The 26278-nt window shown below is 43.1% G+C and overlaps 1 protein-coding gene across 1 annotated transcript; it reads right to left on the minus strand.

Annotated features, from left to right (window-relative positions):
• Nucleotides 1-3492: 3492 nt before the first annotated feature.
• On the minus strand, nucleotides 3493-16143 carry LOC143274063 (uncharacterized). The gene is made up of 5 exons (XM_076575332.1): nucleotides 16015-16143; nucleotides 14439-14577; nucleotides 13534-13646; nucleotides 4943-5068; nucleotides 3493-3749 (listed from the first exon to the last, which is right to left on the minus strand). The coding sequence occupies exons 1-5, from the start codon at nucleotides 16141-16143 to the stop codon at nucleotides 3735-3737; spliced, it is 522 nt and encodes a 173-aa protein (XP_076431447.1). The 3' UTR covers nucleotides 3493-3734.
• Nucleotides 16144-26278: the final 10135 nt, after the last annotated feature.

Consider the following 26278-nt stretch of genomic DNA (forward strand, 5'->3'; position numbering starts at 1 on the left):
TCTCTAGGCCCACCCGTTTACTGAGAAGCTGCTGGTAATTGACAGTTGCTGGCAAGAGAAAGAGTCATTTGTTTGGAGGATGTGACCACTGGGAGGTTTCCTGTGTTCCAGTGGATGGCCCTACTTCCATGCACATATAGGCATTACTCACTGGACTTAGTGAGTCATCAAAAACAAAAACAAAAAAAGACATGAATTTATATAAGAGACATGTTGGGAGATCTGAGGGAAGGCATGGATGGGGGAAATAAAGCATAGATATGATCAGATTTCACTGTATATCCATATGAAATCCTCAAGAATGAAGAAAATCTAAAAGAGAAGGCATCTGTGAACAACTGTGCTGAAGTTTTGTAAGGCTCGGGCTTTATCTTTCTTAGCTGAAGAATGGGCAGGATTCCTAAGTCATATGGGAAACAGATGTTAAATTGTACTGCCAAAGGGACAGGGCTGTTTGCTGATCAGCCCTGTGTCGGGCGTGAGCTCCGGGTCTTTGTGCTGGTCTCATGCATTTTGCTTTTACACAAGCTATAAATACACAACATGTAATCCATCTTGCTCTATCTGGTCAATTAGCTTTTCATTAACAAGAAAGCAGAAGTTGTTTTTCTTTCTTTAAATATTCTACCAATCTAGGACTCCAGATTCCATTTTGGAAACCTAGCATGCCAACCTAAGTAAGTTCCATGTAGCTTGGCTGGCTTTTAACTATTGTAGCAATTCTCTTAGCTCAGTCTGAATTATAGGCAGGCACCACTATGCCTGAGTATGTCAAAAATATTTTATGTTTTTATATAAACATTTTATATATAATTATAAATTTTATATATGTAAAATTTAATCTGTACAATTATATATCCGTCAATATATGTAGTATATAAGTACATGGATTTTTTTTTTTTTTTGGTTTTTCGAGACAGGGTTTCTCTGTGTAGCTTTGTGCCTTTCCTGGAACTCACTTGGTAGCCCAGGCTGGCCTCGAACTCACAGAGATCCGCCTGGCTCTGCCTCCCGAGTGCTGGGATTAAAGGTGTGCGCCACCACCGCCCGGCAAGTACATGGATATATTTAAGCAATATAATAAATATATATTTATGTATTGCTGTATATATAATTTTTGTTGTTTTTTGAGACAGGCTCTCAGGTAGCTTGGGCTGGCCTTGAACTCACTTTCCAACTCAGGCTGACTGGAACTCTTGCTTCTCCTATCTCCACCTCCCAAATGCTGGGATTATTGGCATGAGCCACCATACCCAACCTTGGGAGTTTATCTGAGATATTTTTCACTTTCGTTTATGATGGCTATTTTTACTGTTGGCTGTTTTTACCTCTAGATGACCAGGTTTTCTCTATCAGAACATTATTAAAGATGTTCATCGTCTTCTGGTTTTCATTATTTTTTAATAAAATCTGAGAAGAAACGTTGGAATGTGCAGTCTTTCTCTGTTTTAATGGTGATGTTTACTAATTTTTCATAACCTTTACTGCAATGCCTTGCTGTATGCTTCTTTGTAATTATTGTGTTGGGGAGTCACTGGAACCTCTTGGGTCTATGAACATGGTTTTCATCATATTCGTAAGCCTTGGGGTCGTTCACTTTTTTGTACAGACACCAGGCAATTTCTGGAATGCTTCCCTATTGATATCGTGACACTATTCCAGAAGTCCCTAGACTCCATTCAAACCTTTTCAGTTCTTTTTCCCTATACATACTTTAGTTCACATCATTTCAGTCTTTATGCTCCCGTTGAATTCTACAGCACTTAAGTTTCTGGCAAGCTCATCCAGTAAACTTATTGCTAACCAAGACAATCTTTTTCTCAGCTCCAACGTTTCTGGGTTTAAAAATCTCACATTTCTCTTCCCATTATATTTATATTTCCCCCCTTAATTCCGTGAAGATAATAACAGTTACTTTAAAATCTTCATTCACTAACTGCAACAACTTCTCCACCTCTGATTCTATTTCAATGCACTTCGGGATACTAGTTCTAATTATGGGTAGTAGATTTTGCTTCTTTGAATGGAAGGCAAGCTATGATTGATGCTGGACATCATAAATGTTACTTGTCAAATGACTGGATTTGGCTATTTTTTTAGTGTTGAATTAATGGTGTTAAATGGGCAGTTCAGTAACATCAATCAACTCAGTCCTTCAGAACCTTCTGCTTGGGTCCTGGTAGGACAGGCCTAGCACGGCAGTTACACAAGGTCTGGTCTAGCCCCCCCCTGGTAAAGAGCCCCTCTGTTAAAGACTCGCTCTTCTGGGTTCTCTATGGAATGCTTCAAGTGTACAATGGCGGCTCTTTGAGATGGCCAGAAGCTCCACATTTCTCAGCCCTGTTTGAAATCTTCCCCATTGTACTCTAATACTGTCACATGTGCTTTCTGCCTACTGTTCAAGGGCAATGTGGGCCTCTGTGCAAATTCCTGGAACCCTCCCTCTCTAGTTCTCTGATGCCCCAAATTCTAACTGCTTCTGCCTCCATGAACTCTCTCACCTCTGACCCCATAATCTGTGATGCTGCTGTGGACTGAGTTCACCTTCTTTTGGCCACAGTTTAGGAAAGTGCCTCTAGACAAATTCTAAAATGATACAAGGCTAGTCTCATTTATCTAATTTCTCTTAGGGGTCATAGTTATGCTCTTCCAGTTATCAGCTAGTGAGCAAAGTTATTCAATCGTTTATCTCGGTTTCTAGTTGTCCGCCATGGTTCGTGAGGTGGAACAATCCAAGTGTCGGTTATTGTGCCATTTCCAGCCACAGAAACAATGGAAATTTTTAAAATATTTGGGAATTTGAGAGACAGAGAGATGTGTTCCCAGTTAATAGCACTAACTGTTCTATTAGAGGACCAGTGTTTGGATCTGAGCACCTACCTGGGGTGACTCATAAATGCATATAACTCCAGCTCCAAGGTCTCCAGGGCCCCCTGCTGGCTTCTGTGAGTACTTGTACAAATGTCTCTCTCACACACCCACAAATAAAATAAACCTTTTAAGACAAAAAAATGTAAGAATCTTAAAAGGTCTTTAGTGGTATAGTTTCATTAAATCCAGTTCCCTTCATGTTACAGAACTCCGTAAGAATTCATACTCAGAGCGTCTGTCCAAAAGCACTGTAGTATTCTAAATGATCAAATAATCTACAGTAAGAATATTATAGTTATTTTTAATAGTGAATAACATTGCACATCAGCATTGCTGAGGACTGAAATGATCATTTTCTGTTGTTTCAGTTCAGTGAAGAATTGTGTTTGTGTGTCCATTCCTTTATTGGAGTGCTCATAAATTAAATGTTTTATTGGATTACCTTAGAAAAGATATTCGATCATTTGTATTTTCCATACTTGTCTCGTGTGTGGTTAGGTTTTCACATCTCCAGGGCTATGTGTGAAGGTTAAAAAATATTTTTCACGTCTTTGCTAAGTCGTTCGGGAGATACATTCTGAACTCTCTTTCTGCATGGTAGAGAAAGAAACACCGGCTTTTGTAAAGCCTCGTTTATTTCCCCCAAGCAGATAATTGTCCGCAGTGAGTTTTACGAAAGAAAGAAGAGTTGTACCTAGATGTGAGAAGCTCAAATCACGCCAAGGCATAACATTGAACCAGTGCCCTGTGATGAAATGGCCTCCTCCGCCCCACCGCAGCTGCTGATCTCCCGTTTCTCTTACGAGTTTGTTTCTGGATCCCAGTTTGTCATTTCCGTAATGGTCCTTTAAATGACTTTTCCTTCAGGAAGGCGGCATCTGTCATGTAAAGGTGGAAGAGCCTTAGGATAGAATTTGGGAGGACGGACGGGGTTATGGCTTGGCTAGTCGCATGCCGCTATGAGCTATGTGACTCAGGGAGAAATTATTCGCCTGGTCTCAGGTCAAGAAAAGAATAGAAGTATTTTTTATTCCGCTTTCCTTTCGCTTATTTGTTTTAACCCTGGCTTTTAAGATGGAGAAGAGTGTGTGTAAAATAACACTTAGTGGCAATGAAGGAGAGGGGAGTGGGTACTCCCGGAGAATGGGCAAAGCTTAACGGCTTCCAAAGGGGACTTAAAGTCAGCCCAGGGTTCCCAGAGGAAGAAAATAAAAACAAGGGGCTAACTGAACCACCTTCTGGACAAAGCTCCCTCTGATTCTGAGTTTCAGTGACGTTCACTCAGCACCACCTCTTTCAACCATGATAGCCCAGGGAACAGTTTTCCCCTCTGGTGAAGAGTATATTCTGATACTGAAGTTCAAGGCATTCCCATACAGCAAGGAAGGAAAACAAGCAAACATGTCTGCCTCCTCCCGAGTTGAAGAACCTTTAATAAGGAAGTTTCATCTCTCTGAACTTGAGCTACTCATCTGCAAGATGAAGAAAAGAATGAAATTCACTTCATAATGACAACATTTGTGAGCTTGTTTGGCAAGCCATCAAATGGCATTCATGTGATGGGGTTTGCTGTCGTGAGTCTGTAGGGAAAGTGAGCTGAAAGAACAATGGGGACCAATAAGGAGGGAAAAACTCCTGAGGTAAGGGACACAGAGTGGAGACCCTCTTTGGGGTGCTTTGGCAAAGACACTGGAAACTGGGGAAATGGTGGAGTTTGGGGCGTTCGGACAGTGCTGGGGTCCCCACTTTTTGTCTTTGGATCTTGTTAATCACAGTATGATCACCCTGAATCCCACCCTCCTCAGTTGTGCTGTGAAGAAACTTAGAGTTACCGAGAGGATTAAGTGAACTGATATATGTGAAACTATTTTAAGAGTCAATCAACACTAGCGATTAGACGGTTTCTGAAAAGTTTTTGAAATATTAGTTATCATAATTCTATTGAGCGGTTGTTCTCCAAATTTTGAAAATTAAAAAAAAAAAGATGGTATTTTACACAGTCTTGGAGTAAGGGAAATAGCAGAGAAGGAGATCATCATGAAAGAGGAAGAACCTGGGAAAGCGTGCATACCAGAGGAAGCTGCTTGGAGGCCGGGGTGAAAGAGGCAGCGGATGAAGCCAATGAAAATGAAGCACATGGAAGAAAACCGGCGTGACGTTGCTCCGGGGCTCCGGGTCCTAAGGCCGACTGCAAGCTCTGAAGACACAGGAAACAGGAAAAGCATGCATCCAGTTCTCGACTTAAAGCGCATATATTCCTGGTGACTGAGAAATCCTTATTTGGTTCGTCCTCTAGTCTGTGCTTGGTTTGGAGTTCTGTATGAGCTGTAGATACCTGACTGGAAGAGCTCTACCTCAGTCATTTTCTTCCAAATAATCAGATGGTTCTGTTTAATTTATTTTTTAAAAAGGACATAAAATTTGCGTAGTTTTAAGCCATTTGTAAAATTATAACACTAGCTGTCAGTGCGTCTAGTAGTTTGGTGTTCGAGGAAACATCGTGAATTTTATAGAGATGTTGCTTAAACAAGGCGATTGGAGTAACTGCAGAAATTGATTCCCAACCAAGATCCCACCAATTGGAATTGCACAAGAAGCCTGGCTGGGTGTTTTTAAAAGTGATTATTTTACCACTCAGATCTGCCACCCAAAATAACTTGGTAAATGATGAGTTTTATAGATACCTAAGGTTCTTTTCAAAACATACTTATCTCTATTACTAATTTTCTTTCTTTAAAGGTTTTTGTTTCTTTAAATATTTAACTATAATCAATGTCCCAAAACTTATAATGGGCATAGTTCACAATTTTGTAGTTATTCTTCTTAAAACCTATGATTAAATTTTTATTAAATAACAGAACATTATTCATCACAAAATAGCATTCCAAAGAAACATGCACATTTGTCTTTAAAACTTTTAAGATTTAAAAAAAAAAAAGGTTTGGGGAGTGACGAGGTGTCTCAAAAGTTAAGAGCACTGGCTGCTCTTCCAGAGGACTCCAGTTCAGTTTACAGCACCCAGGTAGGAGCTCACAACTGTTTGTAACTCCAGTTTCAAGGGATTTGACACCCTTTTCTAACTTCTGTGGCTACCAGGCACATAGGTAGTGCATGTACATACATTCTGACAAAGCACTCATACACATAACATAAAATAAATAAATCCAAGATAATTGCTTGAACAGTTCATTAAATAGTGTCCACAAGACAGAGCTAGCTGGGGGCCCATACTAGCTCTGAAATGCTGATAATGACCATTCAAGAGGAAAAGGAAATTTTAATAAACTATCATCCATGACCCATATCCAGCCCACTATCTTCTTTTGTACCAAAAATGACTAAGGATAGTTTTACACTGTTATATTAAAAGTAGAATGAAGAATATCATTTATAAGTGCATGATTTGCCTGGTATTTGTAATGGCCTTTGCCGTTCTTATTCATTTCATGGATGGATGAAAAACCGAAGTGAGAGTCCCACACAGCTTCTGGAGTCCCATTCTGCTGGAATTCTGCCAGGCAGCTTGGCCCAGGTCTGGTACTTTTAACCCACCTCCCCAAATAAAGGAACCTATTGGTGAAATTATTAAGGCCACTCCACATAGTTAAAAGGGAGGTTTATTTTGTGGGGTAACTTACAAGTGAAGGGATAGGTTGCAGGGTCTGGGAAAGGTGTAGCACAGTCTGGCAGTGTTCTCTGGAGAACTCCGCTCGGTCTACCTTCAGTGTCCTGGGTCCAGGAACCAAGAGATGTGGCCCATCCGAATCTTGGATCTTTAGAGTCCTCTCTTGGCCCTGCCTTTAGGCGTGACAGTTACCAAAGCCTCAACGGGGGTTAGAACTTCCAGATCAAAGCTGGAATGGCTACCCACTACAGGAACCTATAGTATAAGGGTTGTACAGAACTGCAACAGACCTTAAAATATCCTACAAAATCAGGCACAACACACACTTGTGTGTTCCCTGGAAACACAATGCTGCATTTCAGAGAAGCAAGCTATGGCTCTGTAGGAAAGTGAGGTCTCATCAGTCACAATGACAGACCTCAATTAAATCAATTCTTACTTCCCCCTGCTGTTCAAATTTCTACAGACCCACATTGGAATGCCAAAATGTTGGTTGTTTTTTTATTTCTTTTGGGGGGGTCCCTACTCAGCTCCCAGATAAATCACACATCAAGATGTATTCTTAATTATAAATGCCTGGCCTTAGCTTGGCTTGTTTCTTGCCAGATTTTCTTAACTTTAAATTGTCCTGTCTTTTTATCTTTCTTACTTCTGTATATGTTACTTTCACTCTGAACTCTGTGGCTGGCTGTGTGGCTGGGTGGCTGGCCCCTGATGTCCTCCTCCTTCTTTTCTCCTGCTCTTTCTTTTTTCTCTCCCAGATATCTCCTTCTATTTATTCTCTCTGCCTGTGAGCCCCACCTATCCTTTCTCCTGACTCACCATTGGCCATCCGGCTCTTTATTAGACCATCAGGTGTTTTAGACAGGCACAGTAACACAGCTTCACAGAGTTAAACAAATGCAACATAAACAAAAGCAACAGACCTTAAAATATCCTACAACATCCCCCAAATAAGCCTGTTTTTCCTCAATAGTAAACTTTTATTACAAAATTAATCTCCCATGCAGTTTACACTGATAAATAATTATTATAACTTTGAAATTTGGGGCTGTGGAGATGCCTCAGTCAATAAAGTTCTTGGCATAGTACAGTTGTGTGCTTCTGTAATGCCAGAATTAGGGAGGCAGAGACAGGAGGATTCCTGGGGCTAGATAGCCGGCCAGTCGAGCTCAATCAGCAAACTCTAGGTTCAGTGAGAGACTGTGGAGAGTGATCAAGGAAGCCACTCATCTCTACCTCTGCATTCTGCATGTGTGCTGTGTACGCGAGCGCGCGCACACCCAGACCCACAGAGAGAGACAGATGTACACATACTCAAATCACAGATGCTTGTTTCCTATCTTATATATTGGTACCAACAATATAACTTTCCTCTTACCTGTAGAACCACAAAGGGCAAAATACTATCTGTTCCTTCCCAGAAAAATGCTTGCTGCCCCCTGCTGAAGACTATTAAAAGTATGGCAGGGAATGTCAAAGAAGAGGGGATAGAAAGACTGAAAGAGTCAGAGAACCAGCGCATCTTCAGAAAAAGTGCAGAAGACACAAGCTGGAAATTGGTGGGCAAGAAGGGGTGGATCTTAGGAGACAAATGGGGGTGAACAGGTCTGATAAAAATGTGTTGGCTAAAATACCCTAACTGTTGTGCTAGAAATCTCAACCAATGACTGATGGAAGCAGATGCAGAGATCCATGGCCAGGCCCCAGGTGGAGCTCTGGGAGTCCAATCTTTGAGAAAGAGGAGGGATTGTAGGAGTGAGAATTGTTGAGACCAAGACTGGAAAAAGCACAGGGACGAATAGCCAAACTAATGGAAACACATGAACTATAACCAATAGTTGAGGAGCTCCCAAATGGATCAGGCCCTCTGGATAAGTGAGACAGTTGTTTGGCTTGAACTGTTTGGGAGGCATCCAGGCAGTGGGTCCGGGACCTGTCCTTAGTGGATGAGTTGGCTATTTGGAACCTGGGGCTTATGCAGGGACACTTTGCTCAGCCTGGGAGGAAGGGACTGGACCTGCCTAGACTGAATCTACCAGATTGAGCTGAATCCCCAGGGGAGTCCTTGCCCTGGAGGAGATGAGAATGGGGTGTGGGCTGGGGGGAGAACAGGGAGGGGGAGGAGGGAGGACAGGGGAATCCGTGGCTGATATGTAATATTAAATCAAATTATAAAAAAAAAATTTTAATGTGTTGGCTGAAACTCTCAAAGAATTAATAAAGATTTTATTTTTAAAGCAGTATTTTAGAGGGTAAAAATGAATTTGGGTGATTGTAAAAATGACTATAGCTAGTAAGATTGACCTTTCTCTCTTTTATTATCAAGTTATCAGTAAAACTGGATACACTTCAGCCATCATAAAGATAACTGTATTTTAAGTCTTTTCATTTATTCTTTATGGCTTTCACATCATGCATCCCAATCTCATTCATTTCCCTGCCCCTTTGTATCTGCCCTCTGCCCATGCAACCTACCCTCCAAAATAAAATAAAATTTAAGAGAAAAGAAAAAAAGAAAAAAAAATCTCGTGGTGGAAGCTGTAGTGTGGCACAGTGAGTCATGCAGTTTACCCTTAAATCCATACATCTTTACTTGCAAGTATTCATTGCAAAGAGTCATTGGTCTAGTTTGAGGCCTTTGGTTTCTGCTACACTATTGATGCTGGGTCCTCACTGGGACTTTCCTTGGATATCATGTTGTTTTCCTGTGTCATGGAGATCCTACAGCTTTGGATCTGCAAGACCTGCCCCTTCACGTGCTCCAGCAAATCATAGCCCTGGTTCTGGGCCCCAGGTAGTTGCAGGACTGATCTGCCCTCCAGCTCTCCCCCATCTTCACGGCCAGGGTGAGTTCTCCTACATTGGCCCGGCTAGTTCACCCTATGCAGCATGGAGCAAGAGGCTGGACTGATTCCCTTGCTTTCATGCCCTGAGGGCAGCTCACCCACACATACACCACCAGGGCCAGCTCTACTGTATTGCCCAGAGGAGGTGCAGGGGCCACTCTCTCACCTTTTGGCCTCCAAGGGGAATGCACAGACACTTTGCACAAACATACATTTGGGCAAAACACCCATATCCATAAAATTAAAACAAAGGTTAAAAAAAGTCAGGTGTGCCAGCAGACATGATCGTGGACACTGGAAGCAGAGATAAGAGGATCCCTCAAGTTAGCTCATTGGCTAGCCAGTCTCATTGAATGGACAAGTCCCAGGCTCAGTGAGAAACCCTACTTGTAAAAAAAAAAAAAAAAAAAAAAAAAAAAAAAAAAAGTGTGTATGTATGGGGGTGGTAATAAAGGAAGACACTCAGAACTGATCTCTGGCCTCCATATGCACAGGTACACACACACACACACACACACACACACACACACACACACACACACACATGCATACACACAAAAAACTATTCTGCAAAAATACTAACATGTTATCGCTTGTCTAATTGTTGAAAACTGACTTTAAAATTCTTATGAGACTACTCTATTAAAGTGATTGTGAAGCAGACAAAAAATAGGGAATAGTTAGCAATTTGGGACCCCACTTGTATGGGGCTATGCACACATTCCTGCTGTGAAACAATCCTCTCCTACACTACGAATATGTATTACTCTCATTGGTTAATAAAAAGCTGACAGGCTGGTAGCTGGGTAAGAAGTTAGATGGGAAAGCCAAATTGAGAATGATGGGAGGGAGGGCAGAGTCAGGAAAGATGCCAACCAGCCGCTGGAGGAACAAGACATGCTAGAGGACAGCTAAAGCCACAAGTCATGTGCCAAAACATAGATTAATAGAAATGGATTAATTTAAATGTAAGAGCTAATTGGTAATAAGACTGAGCTATTGGCCAAGCATTTATAAGTGATTATTTGGGAAGTGACTTCTGGTTATTTGGCACCAGGTGATCAGGACAGGAAAATTCTGCCTACACATACTGACCACACATCCTCTTCTCTCTTCTCTTCTCTTCTCTTCTCTTCTCTTCTCTTCTCTTCTCTTCTCTTCTCTTCTCTTCTCTTCTCTTCTCTTCTCTCTCTCTCTCTCTCTCTCTTTCTCTCTCTCTCCCCTCTCTCTCTCTCTCCTCTCCTCTTCTCTTCTCTTCTCTTCTCTTCTCTTCTCTTCTCTCTCTCTCTCTCTCTCTCTCTCTCTCTCTCTCTCTCTCTCTCTCTCTCTCTCTCTCTCTTTCTCTTTCTCCCTCTCTCCTAATAATGTACCTGGCAGCCTATTAACAGCCTAGAACCCCTACCTTCTTTGAGCTGCATGCTCAGCCCAGTCTGAACAATGAATTAAGTACCTCCTCCCCTTAACAATCACCAAACTTAAATTATGTTCAATCACACACCAGTTATGGCACAAAGGTGGGAATGCCACCTAGATTGGTTTGGGATGTATGTGCAATAGTCAAACTCTGTTTCAAAGTGGACTCTTAGGGATACTCCTATTTACCATTTTATTCTTATAAACATGTGATGTAACTTAAAAAAAAACAGATGTGTTGAGGGAAGGAACATAGATAGTAGAGGAAAAATTATATAAGTTAAGGCTGTCAATCAAAATAGACAACTATTCAAAGTATGTCCCTCTCTTGATCTTAAACTTAAAAAAAATCCCCAAACAGTAATTAGAACTTGAGCACCTTCACTAGGGTGGACCACTGTCAATCCAGACAGTGTATTCCTTTCTAATCAGTGTTGTGCTTATTTTGGATAAAGTATTTTGCTACTTTGCAATCTCTGTGTCCCTGTATTTCATTCTTGAATACTATATCAAGAACCTGGAAACACCCAGCCAAGACCCTGACCACCAGCAACATCTCCATTCTCACCATATTAAACACTGTCATTTGGAAAAGACATACCAGGCAAAATAAAAGGCTAGACTGTTTTATTAATCTTCAGATTCACCATGGGTAAAACATAGTTCAAACACCTTGCCGAGCTGGTAACTCTTTGCCTGTCTCTGTGTTTCTAAAATGATCCCAAATCCATGCCAGGGAAGAAGCTTATCTTATTCTTTTTCTCCTGGGTTTCAATGACTAAACAGTAACCAACCGAATCTGCCATGAGTCTGAGATTGTAAGTGCTTCACACATGTGATTTCCAGTTCTCACAGAAATCTTGAAAAGTAATTAATTGATGAAAAACTAAAACTTACTTTTAGAAAGATTAAATGAACCATACCCATACATCTAGTAATTTCTAAAGTCCAACTAAAATATAAGCTTTGATGTTCCCATGTAGTGTAGATTTTCCTTCACTCTAACTTCCCTAGCCTTTTCTCAAGCCCATTCAAGGTCCTGCAGATAGCTGGAAGCCACACACCATGTGGCTGTAGGGCTGCCATTCTATTCCTAGCACCTAAATTGGGTTGTTCTCAAACACCTGTACCTCTAACTCCAGGGATCCAACACACTCTTCTGACTTCCATTGGTACCAGACACACACACTGACATGTATACACATGGAGAGAGAGAGAGAGAGAGAGAGAGAGAGAGAGAGAGAGAGAGAGAGAGAGAGAGAGAGAGAGAGAGAGAGATTCCAATGGGAAGCAGTGCTTACAAAACCCCCTAACCAGCACATAGGGCAGACTCTCTCCTTTGAAACTTTATAGCCTTGGGTCTTCAGAAGTCAAACAGCTCTCTTGTTGCTATGCTTGTCCTTGCATGATAATTTTACCCTCTCTTTTCTCATTAGAATCAAAGATTTTTAGTGGGCAGGAATTCAGAGCCCATAAATATTGCTGAATATATAAAATGCCCATTTTTCTATTCTCTGAAAGAATTTATATGGTTGTTTCCTTCTCTCTGTCTTTTTCTCCCATCTAAGCAATTATTTCCCCTTCCTGAAAGTCAAAAAGACATTAAAGGAAATATAATAGCAAGAGGACCTTGTCATGAGAAAACTTTTTTTTTTTTTATAGATGTGCCTGCCTGGCATAGGAACACAATCCTGCGTCTCCTAGGGAGACCCGTGCATCATGTTGAATAGCATTCAAATAACGCTTTGCTAAATCTTCCATCTCATTGCATCTTTGTTAAAGTCAGGGCACCAGGGAGTTCAAGGTGAGATGTCACCCACACGGTGTACAGCAGCACTGCACCCTCTCTTGTGCTTTCAAAGATCACTTTATATTGTCCATACATCTCGAAACAGCGCTGCTTTCTTTGCTCTGGTACTGCACTGTGAACTCTGATTCAATTTGTTATCCACCAACCTCCCCAAATCTCACTCAGCACGACAGCTTCCTGAGTAATACCCCCATAATTTGAATCTGTGTGGAGAGTTATTTTCTTTCAGGTGCATATATTATCTTGCGTGTCTTTATATTAAACCTCATCTCCCTTTTTGTTCAACCAGTGCCCTGAATTATCTACACCCTGCTGTGATTGTAATATGTCATCTTCTTTATCTCCCTTACCTGCAAGCTTCGTGCTATTTGCAAATTTGGTCAACATCACATTAACCTTCTTTTCAAGGTGGAAGCGCTTAGACAGAGGTGGCGAATTGAGGCCCAACACTGATGGAACTCACAAGACCCACAGCCCAGGCCTGGACTACACCCACGGCAGCCACTCTTTGAAGTCTTTTTGTAAGCTATCCTGGTTTATTCCCCAACTCTCATTATTCTCTGGACAATACTCCTCTAATCTCTCAGTGAGTTGTGTACGACCAAGGGTCAAGTTCCCCGGGAAAAGCAGAAAAGAGCCAGGATTATTGTCAGCACCAGGGTAGAAAGGGGCAAAGTGGAATATAATGTCCAAACTTGCTTAACCTCTCAAATGCAGGTATTAGAAGAACACCCACTGTTAGTTAAAAGCCTGGGGCTCTTTGTGTGTGGGGTGGCTCTGTGCTCTGCTTTTTTAACCCAGTGTTTGTATGTTTTCCTCCTAGAGTCCTTCGTGGAAACGTCTCGCCGCTGAAGGCTTGTATATGTGCCACTCCCCAGATGTGCCTGAATATCTGAGATCATCTCTTCCCCAAAGGCATACTACCGATTTTTGTTAGATTTTCAAGCCACTGCAAATATGCTTACCCTGTGTGTGTGAACTTCAGAGATGGCCGCATTTAATTCATTCCCAGCCGCTAAGCCGTCAGTCTGAATTCCTTGCTTGGAAAGCTGAGCAGGGGTCCTGGACAACTGGCTGGCTGGGTAAAGATAATGAGTGGTAACCGGGTATTGCTGTAGCCCACTTAACTCCTCATCCATGTTCTTGCAGAATTTCAAGAAGGTGTTTCATATAAAGTGCTATTTCAGCAGATTTCCTAGAGGTTTTGGTAGTTTTGTGTAGCATGAATCTTAGAGAGTCTTATTAATAAAATCAAACCCGGGCCCAGTTATTGGGATGAAATGCTGGACGGTCAGAGAAGCAGAACAAGCCACAGCTAACCTCACCTGGCCAACTTCTCAGCTAATCTTGTTTCCTCAGACTGGAAGCCTCTGTGTCCTCATATCCGAATGGCTCTCAGCTGAACTGTGTTGCTAGAAGCCTGAAAGCTTAACCAGCCAAATGCTTAACCAGGCCAAATGCTGCTAGTTTCTGGTCCTCACGCCTTATATACCTTTCTGCTTTCTACCACCACTCCCTGGGATTAAAGGCTCGCTTTCTGGGATTAAAGGCATGTGTCACCAAGCCTGGCTGTTTCCAACGTGGCCTTGAACTCACAGAGATCCAGATGTATTTCTACCTCCGGAATGCTAGGATTAAAGGTGTGAGTGCCACCATTTTCTAGCCTTTGTATCTAGTGGCTGTTCTGTCTCTGACCCCAGATACGTTTATTAGGGTGCACAATATTTTGGGGAACACAATAGCACCACAGTTTTGCTTTAGCTCTGTGGATTAAGTTAAATTTTGGACAAATGGGGCTAGAGAGTTGGCTAAGTGGTCAAGAATTCTTGTTGTTCCTGCTGAGAACCCAGGTTCAACTCCCAGAACTCACATGATGCCTCGTGATGGTGTGTAATTCTAGTTTCAGGGTATCCAAAACCCTCTTCTGGCTTCCGAGGACACCAACCACATGCATGATGAGCACACTTACATTCAGGCAAAACACTAATACACATAAAATAAAAATAAAGCTGTAAAAATAGAAAAAGACAGCTGGGTGTCGTGACATACACCTTTACTTCCAGCACTCAGGAGTGAAGCATAGGAAGGCAGATCTCTGTGAGTTTAAGGCCAGTGTAGTCTACACAGCAAGCTCTGGGATAGCCGGGAGTACAAAGAGAGACCCTGTCTCAAGGACAAAAGCTATTGATGAGCTTGTCATATTAGGAGAAGTCACAGATTTCCAAAGGTGGTTCCTTTTAGTTCCAAATTTGGATCAACCTGGAATCATCAATTCACTATGGAGAGGGCTTCTGCCCTACATATATACACTATAAACACCAGTGAACATTATGGAGTCATCTGCTCCCTAATGCACTGCTTCTCAGTCAGCAACAACTGTGTGTCTGGAAACATTATGGTTATCATAACTTGAGAGTCAGCATGCTATCCGACTCTGCTGGGCAGAGGTGAAGGATTCTGAAACAAGGCTACTTAAGCCCTCAGTCCCAAATGTCACCAATGCCAGTGATGAAAAAAAGTTGCTCTAGCTTAACATACATATACACAAATGCACACACGCGAAGGGGGGCAGTGAGCAGAGGTGGTGGTAAGCCCATTACGTCAATTGACTCTATACCCATGAGCTCTGCAGGACTCAGCACCTCTCCGTAAACTTAAGTATTCTCCCCGGTACTTGGTTATCATCCATATGCTAATCTGACTTTGAACTCCTCAGTAAGAGAACACACAAGCTGCCTTCTACATATGCTCAACCTGCTCAACAACAGAGCTTCATTGAAATCGTCTCTCTTTCCACTCCTCCTAGTGTAGAATTTCTTACAAAAATAATGAGGTCTCCCTTTTCTCCTTCTGGGTCCTTTTTAAGATTTTGGGTTTTTATATTTTCCTTGGTGTTTGAGTGATGGTGGTGGTGGGGATGATCCCTTCATTAGGCTGCCCTAAGGCTATTCCCCAGTGAATGCCTGATGCAGTAGTTCTCAGCTTGTGAGTCAAGACCCCACCAGGGGTCTTAGGTCACGGGGGTCACCTAAGACCATCGGAAATATCAGATATTTACATTACAATTCATAACAGTAGCAATACCACAGTTATGAAACTGCAATGAAAATAATTGCACCGTTTAGGAGTCACCACAACACAAGGAACTGTATTAAAGGACTGCAGCATTCGGAAGGTTGAGAACCACTAGCCTAGGGCCAGCTAGAAGTGGGCAACAAAAGAGGGAGGAGAGGAAGCAGGAAGTGTAGATGAGGACAAAAGGAAGGATAGGGCCCCGGAACTCACAGAACATTTTATTCTGTTCTTACCTGGCCATTAATTTACAGAATTTCATTTCATCCAGGCAAGCGTGGCATTATATCAAGTCACCCTCCTGGCATCTCACACCTTCATGGTAGGTCTGTTCTCCAATTAATTTTCTACCCCATGCAGATTAAGACACTTACCAGGTGTCTGATTAGCAATGTCAGTCTCAACTTCCTTAATGTTGCCAAGGTGCGGGCCCTCAGCAAGACACCCAGCACCTGCACCGTGGCTGAGATGGGCAGCCTGTGGTTCTGAGCCAAGAACTGCATTGCCTGCCTCCTCTTCCCGTGAGCCCCAGGCTTCCCTTCCCTTACAACTTTTGCTTCCTATCATCATGTCATAGCCTCTGGCAGGTCCCACTGTGCTGAAGCCCCTCCTGGCTCACTTCATGCCATGCCCTCTAATACTCTTTTCAAATTTAACCAAATGCTACAATGAATTTGATGGGTGTTCAGGTTCAGGTGTGATCCTGCATCCTTTAAGCTGGGTACACAGCCAACATTTGCAGTGAAATGGAAGATTGCCGTGGGATGTCTTTCTATAAGCTATGACTATGTGTTGCTCTAATTGGTTGATAAATAAAGCAGTTTGGCCAATGGTGAGGCAGAAGAAGGTTAGGCAGTATATTTGAACTGAAGATGAGATGAAAAGGGGTAGCGTCGGGGAGAAACCAGCCCAAGGAGCAACAAGATGCCAGCAGACCAGTTACGCCACATAACACATAGATTAATAGGAATAGGTTGAGTTAAGTTATAAGAGCTAGCTAGCAAGAAGCTTGAGCTATAGGCCATACAGTTTGTAATTAATATAAGCCTCTATGTAATTATTTTATAAGCAGCTGTGGGAGCGTGGGTGGGAGAGAGTCGTCCAAACTGCTGGGCAAGGCTGGACTGGAAAAAGTTCCCTCTACAGAAGATGATCTCACCTTCTCCATTGTTTCTTTGTCAAACAAACTTCTCCTCTCCCTGCAGTTCATGTTTTTAGGAAGCTAGACTATTAACAAATGTGACCCCTTCTTCCCCCTGCTGTGTGACTGCTTTGATGGATGTGCATTGCTCTCTCCATACGGAGAGCATGGTAAAGCATGGATAAATACCTGTGTTTTAATGGATGCTGCCCCTTCTTCTTAACTGAGTAGGCTCCTGATCAAGATTTAGTGCAGTAAGCATATGTTAAGTGTCTGCCATGCAAACAGGGATAAACAGGACAACTGGAATAAAAGCCAGATCCTTTTGAGGGCTTTCTCCAAGCCAGGAGCCATGCTGTACCTTTTACAAACACATTATCACTGATGCTCCCATTAAACTTTAAAGAAAGTTTTTCTCCATCACTTTTAAAAGGAGAGCCCTACCTCACTTTTTCAAGGAGTGGGCAGTGAAGTTGCAATGATGTCTGACTGATGAGTGACTGAATCAGTCTACAAATTTGGATAAACAATGTGTTCAACTTTGGATTTTTTTGTTTGTTTTTTTTTTTAATTTATTCTTCTCTCATATATTACATCCTGACTGAAGTTTCCCCTCCCTCCACTGTCATCTACAACCACATCAATCATCCCACCCACTCCTCTGGAGGGTCCTTGAAGTTCCCTTGCCATCATCCCTCACATGAACCAAAGGCCAAGGCAAACCTAGAAAGGCCCTTTGAGAACTTCCTTCCAGAGCTAATAATCCTACCATGCTTCTCCCCTCTTAAGAGCATTTTAAGGTATATCAGCCCCCTAACCCCAGGACTTACCTCTAGAGGCATCTTCATAGATGAGCCACCAGACATCTCCCAGGGGTAGGGGCAGCCTTCTGGGCTCAGGCATCAAACGTGAGTGACTTTCCAGGGAACCTCGCGCTGGTCACATATCACCTGCCATTCTTCAGCCTCTCCCCTCCAACACCTCCTCTCTTCACAGGTAGAGTGCATTCCTGCTGTTTATATCTGTAGTTGGAGCAAAAACTACTCTTTGGCTCATTGCTTTCTCCAACCAGCAGCCTGTCTTTCCCTGAGGACATAAAGCTTCTCAAATCCAACATCAGGGATGGACTTCTCTGTCACTTGCTTTCTGTTTTTCCTGAGAAATTAAATAAGATAACAAAAGCCCTCCTTGGCTGGATGCAGAGAAGCCAGAGGGGCAGATGGGGAGGAGGCAGGAGACTGCACTGGCTCTGGTGGAAAGAGTAGAAACTCTTCAGGAAGACAAGTTAAAGGAAGGGATTCAAGACAGTGGAATGTGATGTGTTAAAAAATCACCAGAGGACGCTGGCAGGAGGGCTCTACAGTTGAGAGCTGTGCTGCTATTGCAGCGGACCCCAGTTTAGGACTGAGCATCAGTATCTGGTGGCTCACAGCTGCATGCAATTCCAGCTCCAAAGAACCCCACTCCCTCTTCTGGCTTCCATGGGCATCTACACTCATGTGCACATACTCAAATACAAACAGGTACACCTACACATGATTAAAAATAATCTTCCTTTTTAAGCTCTCAGGAAACACAGAGTACACGGCTTAGAACAGAAGGGTGAAGTATCAGAGGCAGAGGGCAGGCAGGGAGGAGTGTGCCAAAGCTTTCTCAATGTGGGAGAATTGAAAGAGCCTGTAAATGATGAGGTTGTTACTGGTTGGTTGTCTTGTGAATATTCAGCGTTCACACACTGGCTGCGATGGTGTATGGAGGGAAGACTCTAGGAAGCCATTAGGGTTACAGGAAGTCATGCCAGACTGTCTATGTCACAGAGGACACAAAGGTCAGGTGGCCACCTACAAGCCAAGCAACAGCACTAGTTATGCTGACACCCTCTTTTCCAATTCCATATTCTAGATCCCTGAGAATTAACCTATCTAGAGGAAAGACACCCCATCTGTGCTATCGTTTTTTATCATCAGAACTGACCAGAAGAGCAGCATGGAGCACCTATGCTGTAGGAAGCACACACCACCAGCATGATGAGAACAGGATCCATGCCGTCAGCCTCACGGTCACAGCTCTAATGGACAGAGGTGCTCTGTGAAGACACTGAAGACAGGGGAGCCTCATGTCAGAGCTCAAAGGGGACAGTCCCTTACTTTAACTTGCTTCTGAAATTTAAGAAGGTCCTGACTGGCACAACAGGCCAGAAGAGAGCCTGTGGTACATGCTCCTGGGAATTCCATATGTGTTTGCCTTCTTCACTAATATTTGTGGTGTGCTTTAGACTCTTTTCTTTTAAATGGTGCTTATTATCTGCAATTTGACTTTTCAAATTAAAGAAATTGAAATGTAGCAAATACCTAATCAGGGGTATGGTTTGTTTTAAACTGAATTTAAATGCCTAGCACTTAGATTAGTCAGTGGGATTTTTTCCCTAGTATTGAGTCCTAATTTTTAATTAAAAAACAAAACCCTGATTAGTTGCCTATCATGTGTACTTAACCAACTCAGAAAGGGTGTATAAATACATTTCTAAGGAGTGAGAATATGACTGTGTAGGGCTTATGGTTGATATGAAGCCTTCATGTCCTTATTTTTGCCTTTAAATATATTTTATTTATGCTTTATAATTTTATTTATGTGTATATGATGGATTTTGATCACATTCACCCCTATCTATTCTGTCTTATCACCTCCCACTCTCCCTGGCCCCCTTTTTCTTCTGAATGAGTCTTCCTCCTTTTTTCCGAATGTCTTATTTTAAAATTACTTTTACAATTTTTGTTATTATATTATTTTAAATAATGCATCCATATGTGTATGTGCACGCATGTATGTGTACCCAGAAGAGGGTGCTGGATCTCCTGGAGCTGGAGTTACACTCATTATGAGCAGCACAGATACTGGGAATCAAACTCTAACCCTTTGCAAGAAGAGCAAGCACTCTTAACCACTGAGACACCTTCTCAGGCCCCACATCTCTTTTAATGCTCCAATCCTCTGAGTTTCATTGGCGTTGCTTGAGCATAGGCATGTGATTATTTACTAAAGCACGGTCAGCTAACCAATGACTACACTACAAAAGTAAATAACCCCTCTTCTGAGGTAACCATTAACTGCCAACAGCTACTCAGCTAATGGAGAGGCCCCTTATGCCCCTCCTAGACTTGTGATGGTATACTGACAGGCATAATCTTGTGCAGGTCTTGTGATGGTAAGCACAGATGCTGTAAGGTTCATGAGCGCAATGGCACATGTGTCCAGAAGACAGCATCACATATCAGTTCACTTTTCCCTACAGCTGTGACATTCTTTCTGCCTCCTCCTCTGTGATGTGTCCTGATCCGTGCTTTTTCTTTCCTTTCAACATTTGGTTTCCATTATCTAATTTATAAAATTCTTACCAGAAATCTAGAACTCATGTCTAAATAGATAACCTGTGAAAAATGAACTGTATCCAATGGTTCTTAGGAAGAAGGGCAATTCTGAAGCTTGGTGAAATGGGTCTCTTCCTCATCTGACAGGCGCAAGGAATTCCTAATGTCAGCTTACAAACTTTGCTAGCTCCCAGTAGAGGAGGCAGGGAGCCCACATGGCCTCCCTGTCAAGAGTCTTGCTCTAGGAACTCAGAAAATGGAAAGTCATCTTACCATCAGGTCTCACTGTCAAACTGTCTGGTTCTAAAGCAGGTTCTTAAAATTTTATTCATAGCTACAAATACTTCACATTCCACAGCTGAAAAAAGACAGTAAACAACACACCCTCCACAGACATGCAAAGTACATGAACTTAAACATATACTATAGGACTAAAGATTGATTACAGATCTATCAATTACTATAGAATTGATGGAAAAAAGAGAAAGGCCTCCTTAGGTCAGTAGGTAAACATGGCAGTTTTTTGATAAAAGACAACGAGAGCCACAACATTAGAGGTTCAAAGTAGGCAAAATCTAGCAGCAGATCATTTGCATGTGTGTGTGTGTGTGTGTGTGTTTTAAACTGATAAATAACTAAATGCACTGTGGAAAACAAAGATTGACCTGTATGGAAGGTTCTCAGTTATTAGAAACACAGAACTTTACACATCGTAGCTTTCTTTAAGCTAATAATCTGTGCTGAAGGGTTAAGCCTTTGGCAAATCTGTACCATCCAGTCTAGACCCTGGTATGGGCATTTCAATCCACTGGGCTCCCATCAGTTATGAAATGCTGTGAGTAACTTGTCACCTTTAATAAGTGCCAGGTTATAGGGACACACAGATTTCCATAAACACTAGATGATACTCCAGATGAGGCCACTGTGATGACAGGAATTTTACTCACAGTTCAGAATGTAATCCTCAGTAAAAATGGAAAATGGATTTGGAGCCAGGCCACCAAAAATTGCTTCTAAACTGAGCTCAGTGTGATCTTGGGCACACCCTATAATCTGGCTGTAACCGAAAATTGTGCTGCACTCGTGAGCGTCATCCATAATATGAGTTGCTGCAGAAATAAACCTGAGAAGCTCTGGATCTAGTGCCTGCAAAGGAACAGTCTACACTCAAGTCTACTGTTCTTTCATCAAGGCAGCCAGGTGCACATCAAAGTCAAGCCAACACCTACAGGGACCCATGTCTGCTCCTTGACCTAGTTGGTAAATATGGGGGTGAAGCAAAAATTGCATTAAACTTGAGAGACTGCTTGCATTTTCCTCCAGCTTTGATGAACAATGTAGATATTTTCCTTAAGTCCCAATGTAAGCCCCTTGAGCCACAAGAGTGGCCAGGCCTCTCCTCCAAGGACCTCTAGCTGCCAGGTTCCACCCACAGAATACTCTAACTACCCTAACTGCTGGACTCTGCCCCCATCCTACAGAGGAAAAAGCCCAATCTCTGGACGTAAAATCCCACCAATCTCCACCCCAGAAAGCTCCACCCTGAAAAGTTCCACCCCCTTCCCAAGAAACTCTATATAAGGTCTCTATCCTGTTCAGTTTGCTTCTATTTCTTGCTCAAGCAGAGGCAGCCACCCTCCTGTTTCTTTTTTTTTCTTCCAATAAATCTCTTGTATGGGCTTTGTTTTGTGGTGTGGCTTTGTGGTATTCCCTGTGTAAGTAAATTGGTTGCAAAATGAGTTTTGCAACTCTGTGGGTGTCCCAGGTTTCCGCACCAAAAATATAAGTAAATTGGTTGCAATAACTCTGGGAAAGGTGTCTTGACTACCTTGGGAGTCAGGCAATACTTTGAGCTGCTTAGGACAGCTCTGACGGCTGAAGCTGCAAGGAGACAGTTCAGCCCTGGAGGGGAAATTTTTCTGACTTCTCCGGAGAGTCAGACCTGGAACTGCTTCATCAGGGAAGAGTATCCTGACTCTTCGGGAAAGTCAAGGTATACCTGGTGTGATGAGGGATGGTCTCCTTGAAGGATATAGTAATCTTTCTCCTCTCCTGGAAAGCCTCTACAACTGAGCTTTACCAGCCCCCATTTAAGGGGTCTTTCTACGTTGCTTCTTTTGCTTTGCTTTGCAAAAGGGGAAACCCCTGCAGAAATGTAGCAATCTCCTCCTGCTCTGGAGAAAAGTGTTACTTTTCAGCTCTCTCTTGATCTGTCCACTGAGGGATATCTTAGCAAAGATCTTCTGTTCAACTCCTCCCTCCTCTGCTCTTTCGGCTCTCCCTTGTTTCCTCCACTAAGGGACATCTCAGCAAGGATCATCTCTACGCCAGTGAATGAAGATCTTCACACCCAAAACTCTTTTGAAAAAGAGATTTATTTGAAAAGGAGACCAGGAGTATAGCTGCCTCTACCAGGGTGAAGAGAACAGCCTTTTTTCTGACTAGACAAGGCAGTTTTCACAGGAATTCTTGGGGGTGGAGTCAACGCCGGGCCCAGGGTTCTACTATCCTGCTCTGTGATTAGTTGGTTTCACAAGTCAGTTGGCCAGGGACAGAGATGGCTCTGATCTGACTGAGCCAAACTGTGTTTCTTTCTGCCCTGATTTGAGCCATCTATCCCTAGTTCTGGGCTCCAGGGTCAGGGTGGGTTTCTTTAGTCAGCCCCTTTTCCCTAAACCTTTGGCTGCCAGCTGCCAAGATACCTTATCATCCAAAGATACCCAAAGATATCCAAAGATAACCCAGGGCCTGAGAAAAGTGACCTAAAGCAAACAGCACCTAAAGAGAAGCTAGCAGATTAACAGGAAAATCAAAGAGTTGAGAGAGGGGTGGTGTGAGATCAACTGAACAAAGAACTGAAATCTAAGTGTCAAGCTCTCTTTAAGCACCTCCTGGGCTGGGTGAAGGGTCTCAGTGGATGGACAGCAGGACAGGGCAAATACATAGCAAACTACACCTAGAGCATAGGAAAGGCTGGATTCAGAGAATTTTTAAAGTTCTCAGATGCCTTTGAAATTGTGGCCCTCAAATCACATGTGTTCTAGCAAAATAAATTGAATACATAATGTCAACTGTGTTTTCTTGATCCTTCAGTGCACTGGCCATCTGGAAAGGAGAACTGAATCTAACTGATTCACTCTCAGTAAAAATGATGCATATTAATTGTACTTTCTTTTCTAAGTATTTATGCTTTTTTTCTTTTAAAATAAACCCAGCTTAGAACACTGAACTGTGTTTTTGTTACACTCATCATCTTGAAGTTTGAACATGGTCTGTTTCTTTTTCTTTAAAACAAACAACAAAAAAATGGGAGGGGGTAGGACTTTTGTTTTCAGCTTGAAGCACATGGCTAAACTTACCTCCTAAAGAGACAGTAAAGCAGAGCTGGCAAGATGGTGCAGGAGGTAAAGATGTCTGCTGCCAAGCCTGATGACCTGAATTTGAGATTCCTAGGAGCTACATGGTAGAAGGGGAGAACTGACCATCACAAGTTGGTATCGTGGCATGTACCACCTACACACAAATAAATAAATATAATGAAAAGAAAAACAAGGCCGTTATGACTGAGCAGGATAAGAAGACCCACAGGCCTACCAGGGGAAACAAGGAGAAAACATGAGTCCCCTGGCACAGCAAGGTGCCAGTTGGTAGGGCACTATCATGGTGAGCAAATATATGGTGGGGTATGGGAGAATGGTTCAATGGAGTCAATGGTTCATGTCCTGTGGAGAAAGGCAGATCTGAAGAGGTGAAGGCAGCGAAGAGAGGAGATGGGTAGCTTGCTTGCCACCAAGGTCATGGTGATGTCCTGGCCTGGACTGCTGCCAAGGCCCATGTCTGAGTCTGTGGCCCTGCTGCAGCCGTGGTCTGTGTTGATGTCTGTGACTCCTGTTACCACCAAAGGCTGCACAGAGTTGGCCTTGCCCCTCACTGGCTGCAACACTAAGGAGAACTGGCCCTGCTCTCCACCAGCTGCAGCACTTGGGAGAGGGGGACCTGTACCTCACCTGGGCAGCATAAATATAGATGACCCTGTTGTCGGGGGCATGGGTGAGCCAGCCCTGAGGGCATGAGAATGGGAGAGCTGGTCCTGCCTCCCTCATCTGCCATGTGATGGTTTGGGAGAGGGAAGGATGCCCTGCTCCCCCGACCCCATGCCCCTCACTGACTACGGCAGATGGGAAAGCTGGCCCTGAGGTCCTAAGAGCAGAAGAGTTGTCCATGTCCCTCACCAGCTTCAGCACTCTGGAGAGTGGCCCCTGCCCCTGGCCTGAGCAATACAGTAGAGCTGGCCCTGAGGGTGTGAGAGCAGGAGAACTGACCCAGCTCCTTGCTACCTGCTGCATTGGGTGAGCTAGTTGGGGCAATGCTGGAGAGCTCTCCCTGGTGGTGAAGATGGGAGAAAGCTGGCAGGCTGACCAATCCTGCAACCACCCAGGGCCAGAACCAGGATTATATGTTGGCTCACTCCCAACATCCACCCCATCTATGATCTGCTGGAGCACATGAGGGGGCAGGTCTTGCAGATGCAAAGCTGCAGGAGCTCCACAACACAGAACAACAACACTGATATCCAAAAGGAGTCTCAGTGAGAGCCCAGTATCGATAATGTAGCAGAAACCAGAGGCCTCAAACCCAGACCAATTTCTCTCTGCAATGAACACTTGCAAGTAAAGATATGTGGATAAAATGGTTTGCTGCATGACTCACTGTCACACTACAGTTTCTACAACAAGATTTTTCTTTTCTTTTTCTCTTTCTTTCTTTTCTCTTGTTTTATTTTATCTTATTTTAGGGAGTAGGTTGCATGGCCAGAGAGTAGATACGAAGGGGTGGGGACATGAACAGGGTTGAGATGCATTATATGAAAGCCACAAAGAATAAATAAAAAGTTAAGAAGTAAGAAAAAGGAAAAAAATCAGGTCACATTTGAGAACCAGAACTGGAAGTTCTGAAAGTAGCCTGGAATGAACATCACCCACACTAGAACTTACACACCTCCTCAGGCCTGAATTCCCCTTACAATGTCTCATATGGTTTTTCTCCTAAACATCTTTTTTTTTTTTTCTAGAAAAAAAACAAATAAAAAACTAGATGATTCTTTCCTGGAGGTCTCCGGAGAAGAGCGCTATCATTTCCTTTTCTCATCTGTGAGCAAATACCTGACACAAAGCAGCTTCAGGACTTATTTCTGCTCACAGTTTCAGGGAAGGTGTGGCAGCAGGGATGTGGCACTGCTCCTTCATATCTGGGCAGGTTAGGAAGCACAAAGAACAGGCTGGAAGTGGAGCCAGAGACCCTCTTTGTACAGGCAGACTCCCCCTTCCTAAGGGTTCTATAACCACCAAAACACTACCAGCAGGCGACCAGGCATTCTAACACAAGTGTCCATGTGGGACATTTTACCTTAAAAACACAACAGAGTCCAAGTGCGCCCCCTCTTGCTACTTTGTTAAACTTTTTGTTTTCTTTTTAAAGATTTAAACTTTTCAAAGAAACATTCATTTGAGAGAGGATAGAGGAGAGAAGAAGAGAAAAGAAGAGAGGAGAGGAGAGGAGGGGAGGGGAGGGGAGGGGAGGGGAGGGGAGGGGAGGGGAGGGGAGGGGAGAGGAGAGGAGAGGAGAGGAGAAGAGAAGAGAAGAGAAGAGAAGAGAAGAGAAGAGAAGAGAAGAGAAGAGAAGAGAAGAGAAGAGAAGAGAAGAGAAGAGGAGAGAAGAGAATCACATGTGTAGATGCCTACAGAAGCCAGAAGACAGCACCAGATTCATGGGAATTGGACTTACAAGTGGTGTGAGCCCCCCTATGTAGAGACCCAAACCCCAATCTGTGCATGAGCAGCAAGTGCTCTTAAGTGCTGAGTCATCTCTTCAGCCCTTCTTAAACTTATTTCAATTTCCTACTTTCATTTTTTACTTTTATTTTCCATGTGTATGCATGTGTGCACGCATGCATGCTGTGGGGGAATAAGTGGGGTGGGTGGAGGGAGGCAGGTGGAATGCCAGAGGACAACTTGTAAGACTTGGATCTCTCCTTATAACATGTGAGCACCAGGGATCTAACTGAGCTCCTGAGTTGTCAGAAGTGCTCTTACCTTGCTAATCCATATTTCTGACCTAAACTTTTGAGAA

The sequence above is a fragment of the Peromyscus maniculatus genome, chromosome 6 (genome assembly GCF_049852395.1).
Source record: "Peromyscus maniculatus bairdii isolate BWxNUB_F1_BW_parent chromosome 6, HU_Pman_BW_mat_3.1, whole genome shotgun sequence".
NCBI classification, from domain to species: domain Eukaryota; kingdom Metazoa; phylum Chordata; class Mammalia; order Rodentia; family Cricetidae; genus Peromyscus; species Peromyscus maniculatus.

Excerpts from the sequence above, each read along its gene's own strand:
- LOC143274063 (XM_076575332.1), bottom strand. The coding sequence starts at position 16,143 with ATGCAGTTCTTGGCTCAGAACCACAGGCTGCCCATCTCAGCCACGGTG. Across the intron at positions 14,578-16,014 it reads CATTGCTAATCAGACACCTG|CTTTATTTTTATTTTATGTG; the intron begins GTAAGTGTCTTA and ends CTATTTTTACAG. Across the intron at positions 13,647-14,438 it reads ACACCATCACGAGGCATCAT|CCAGCCAGTTGTCCAGGACC; the intron begins GTGAGTTCTGGG and ends ATCTTTACCCAG.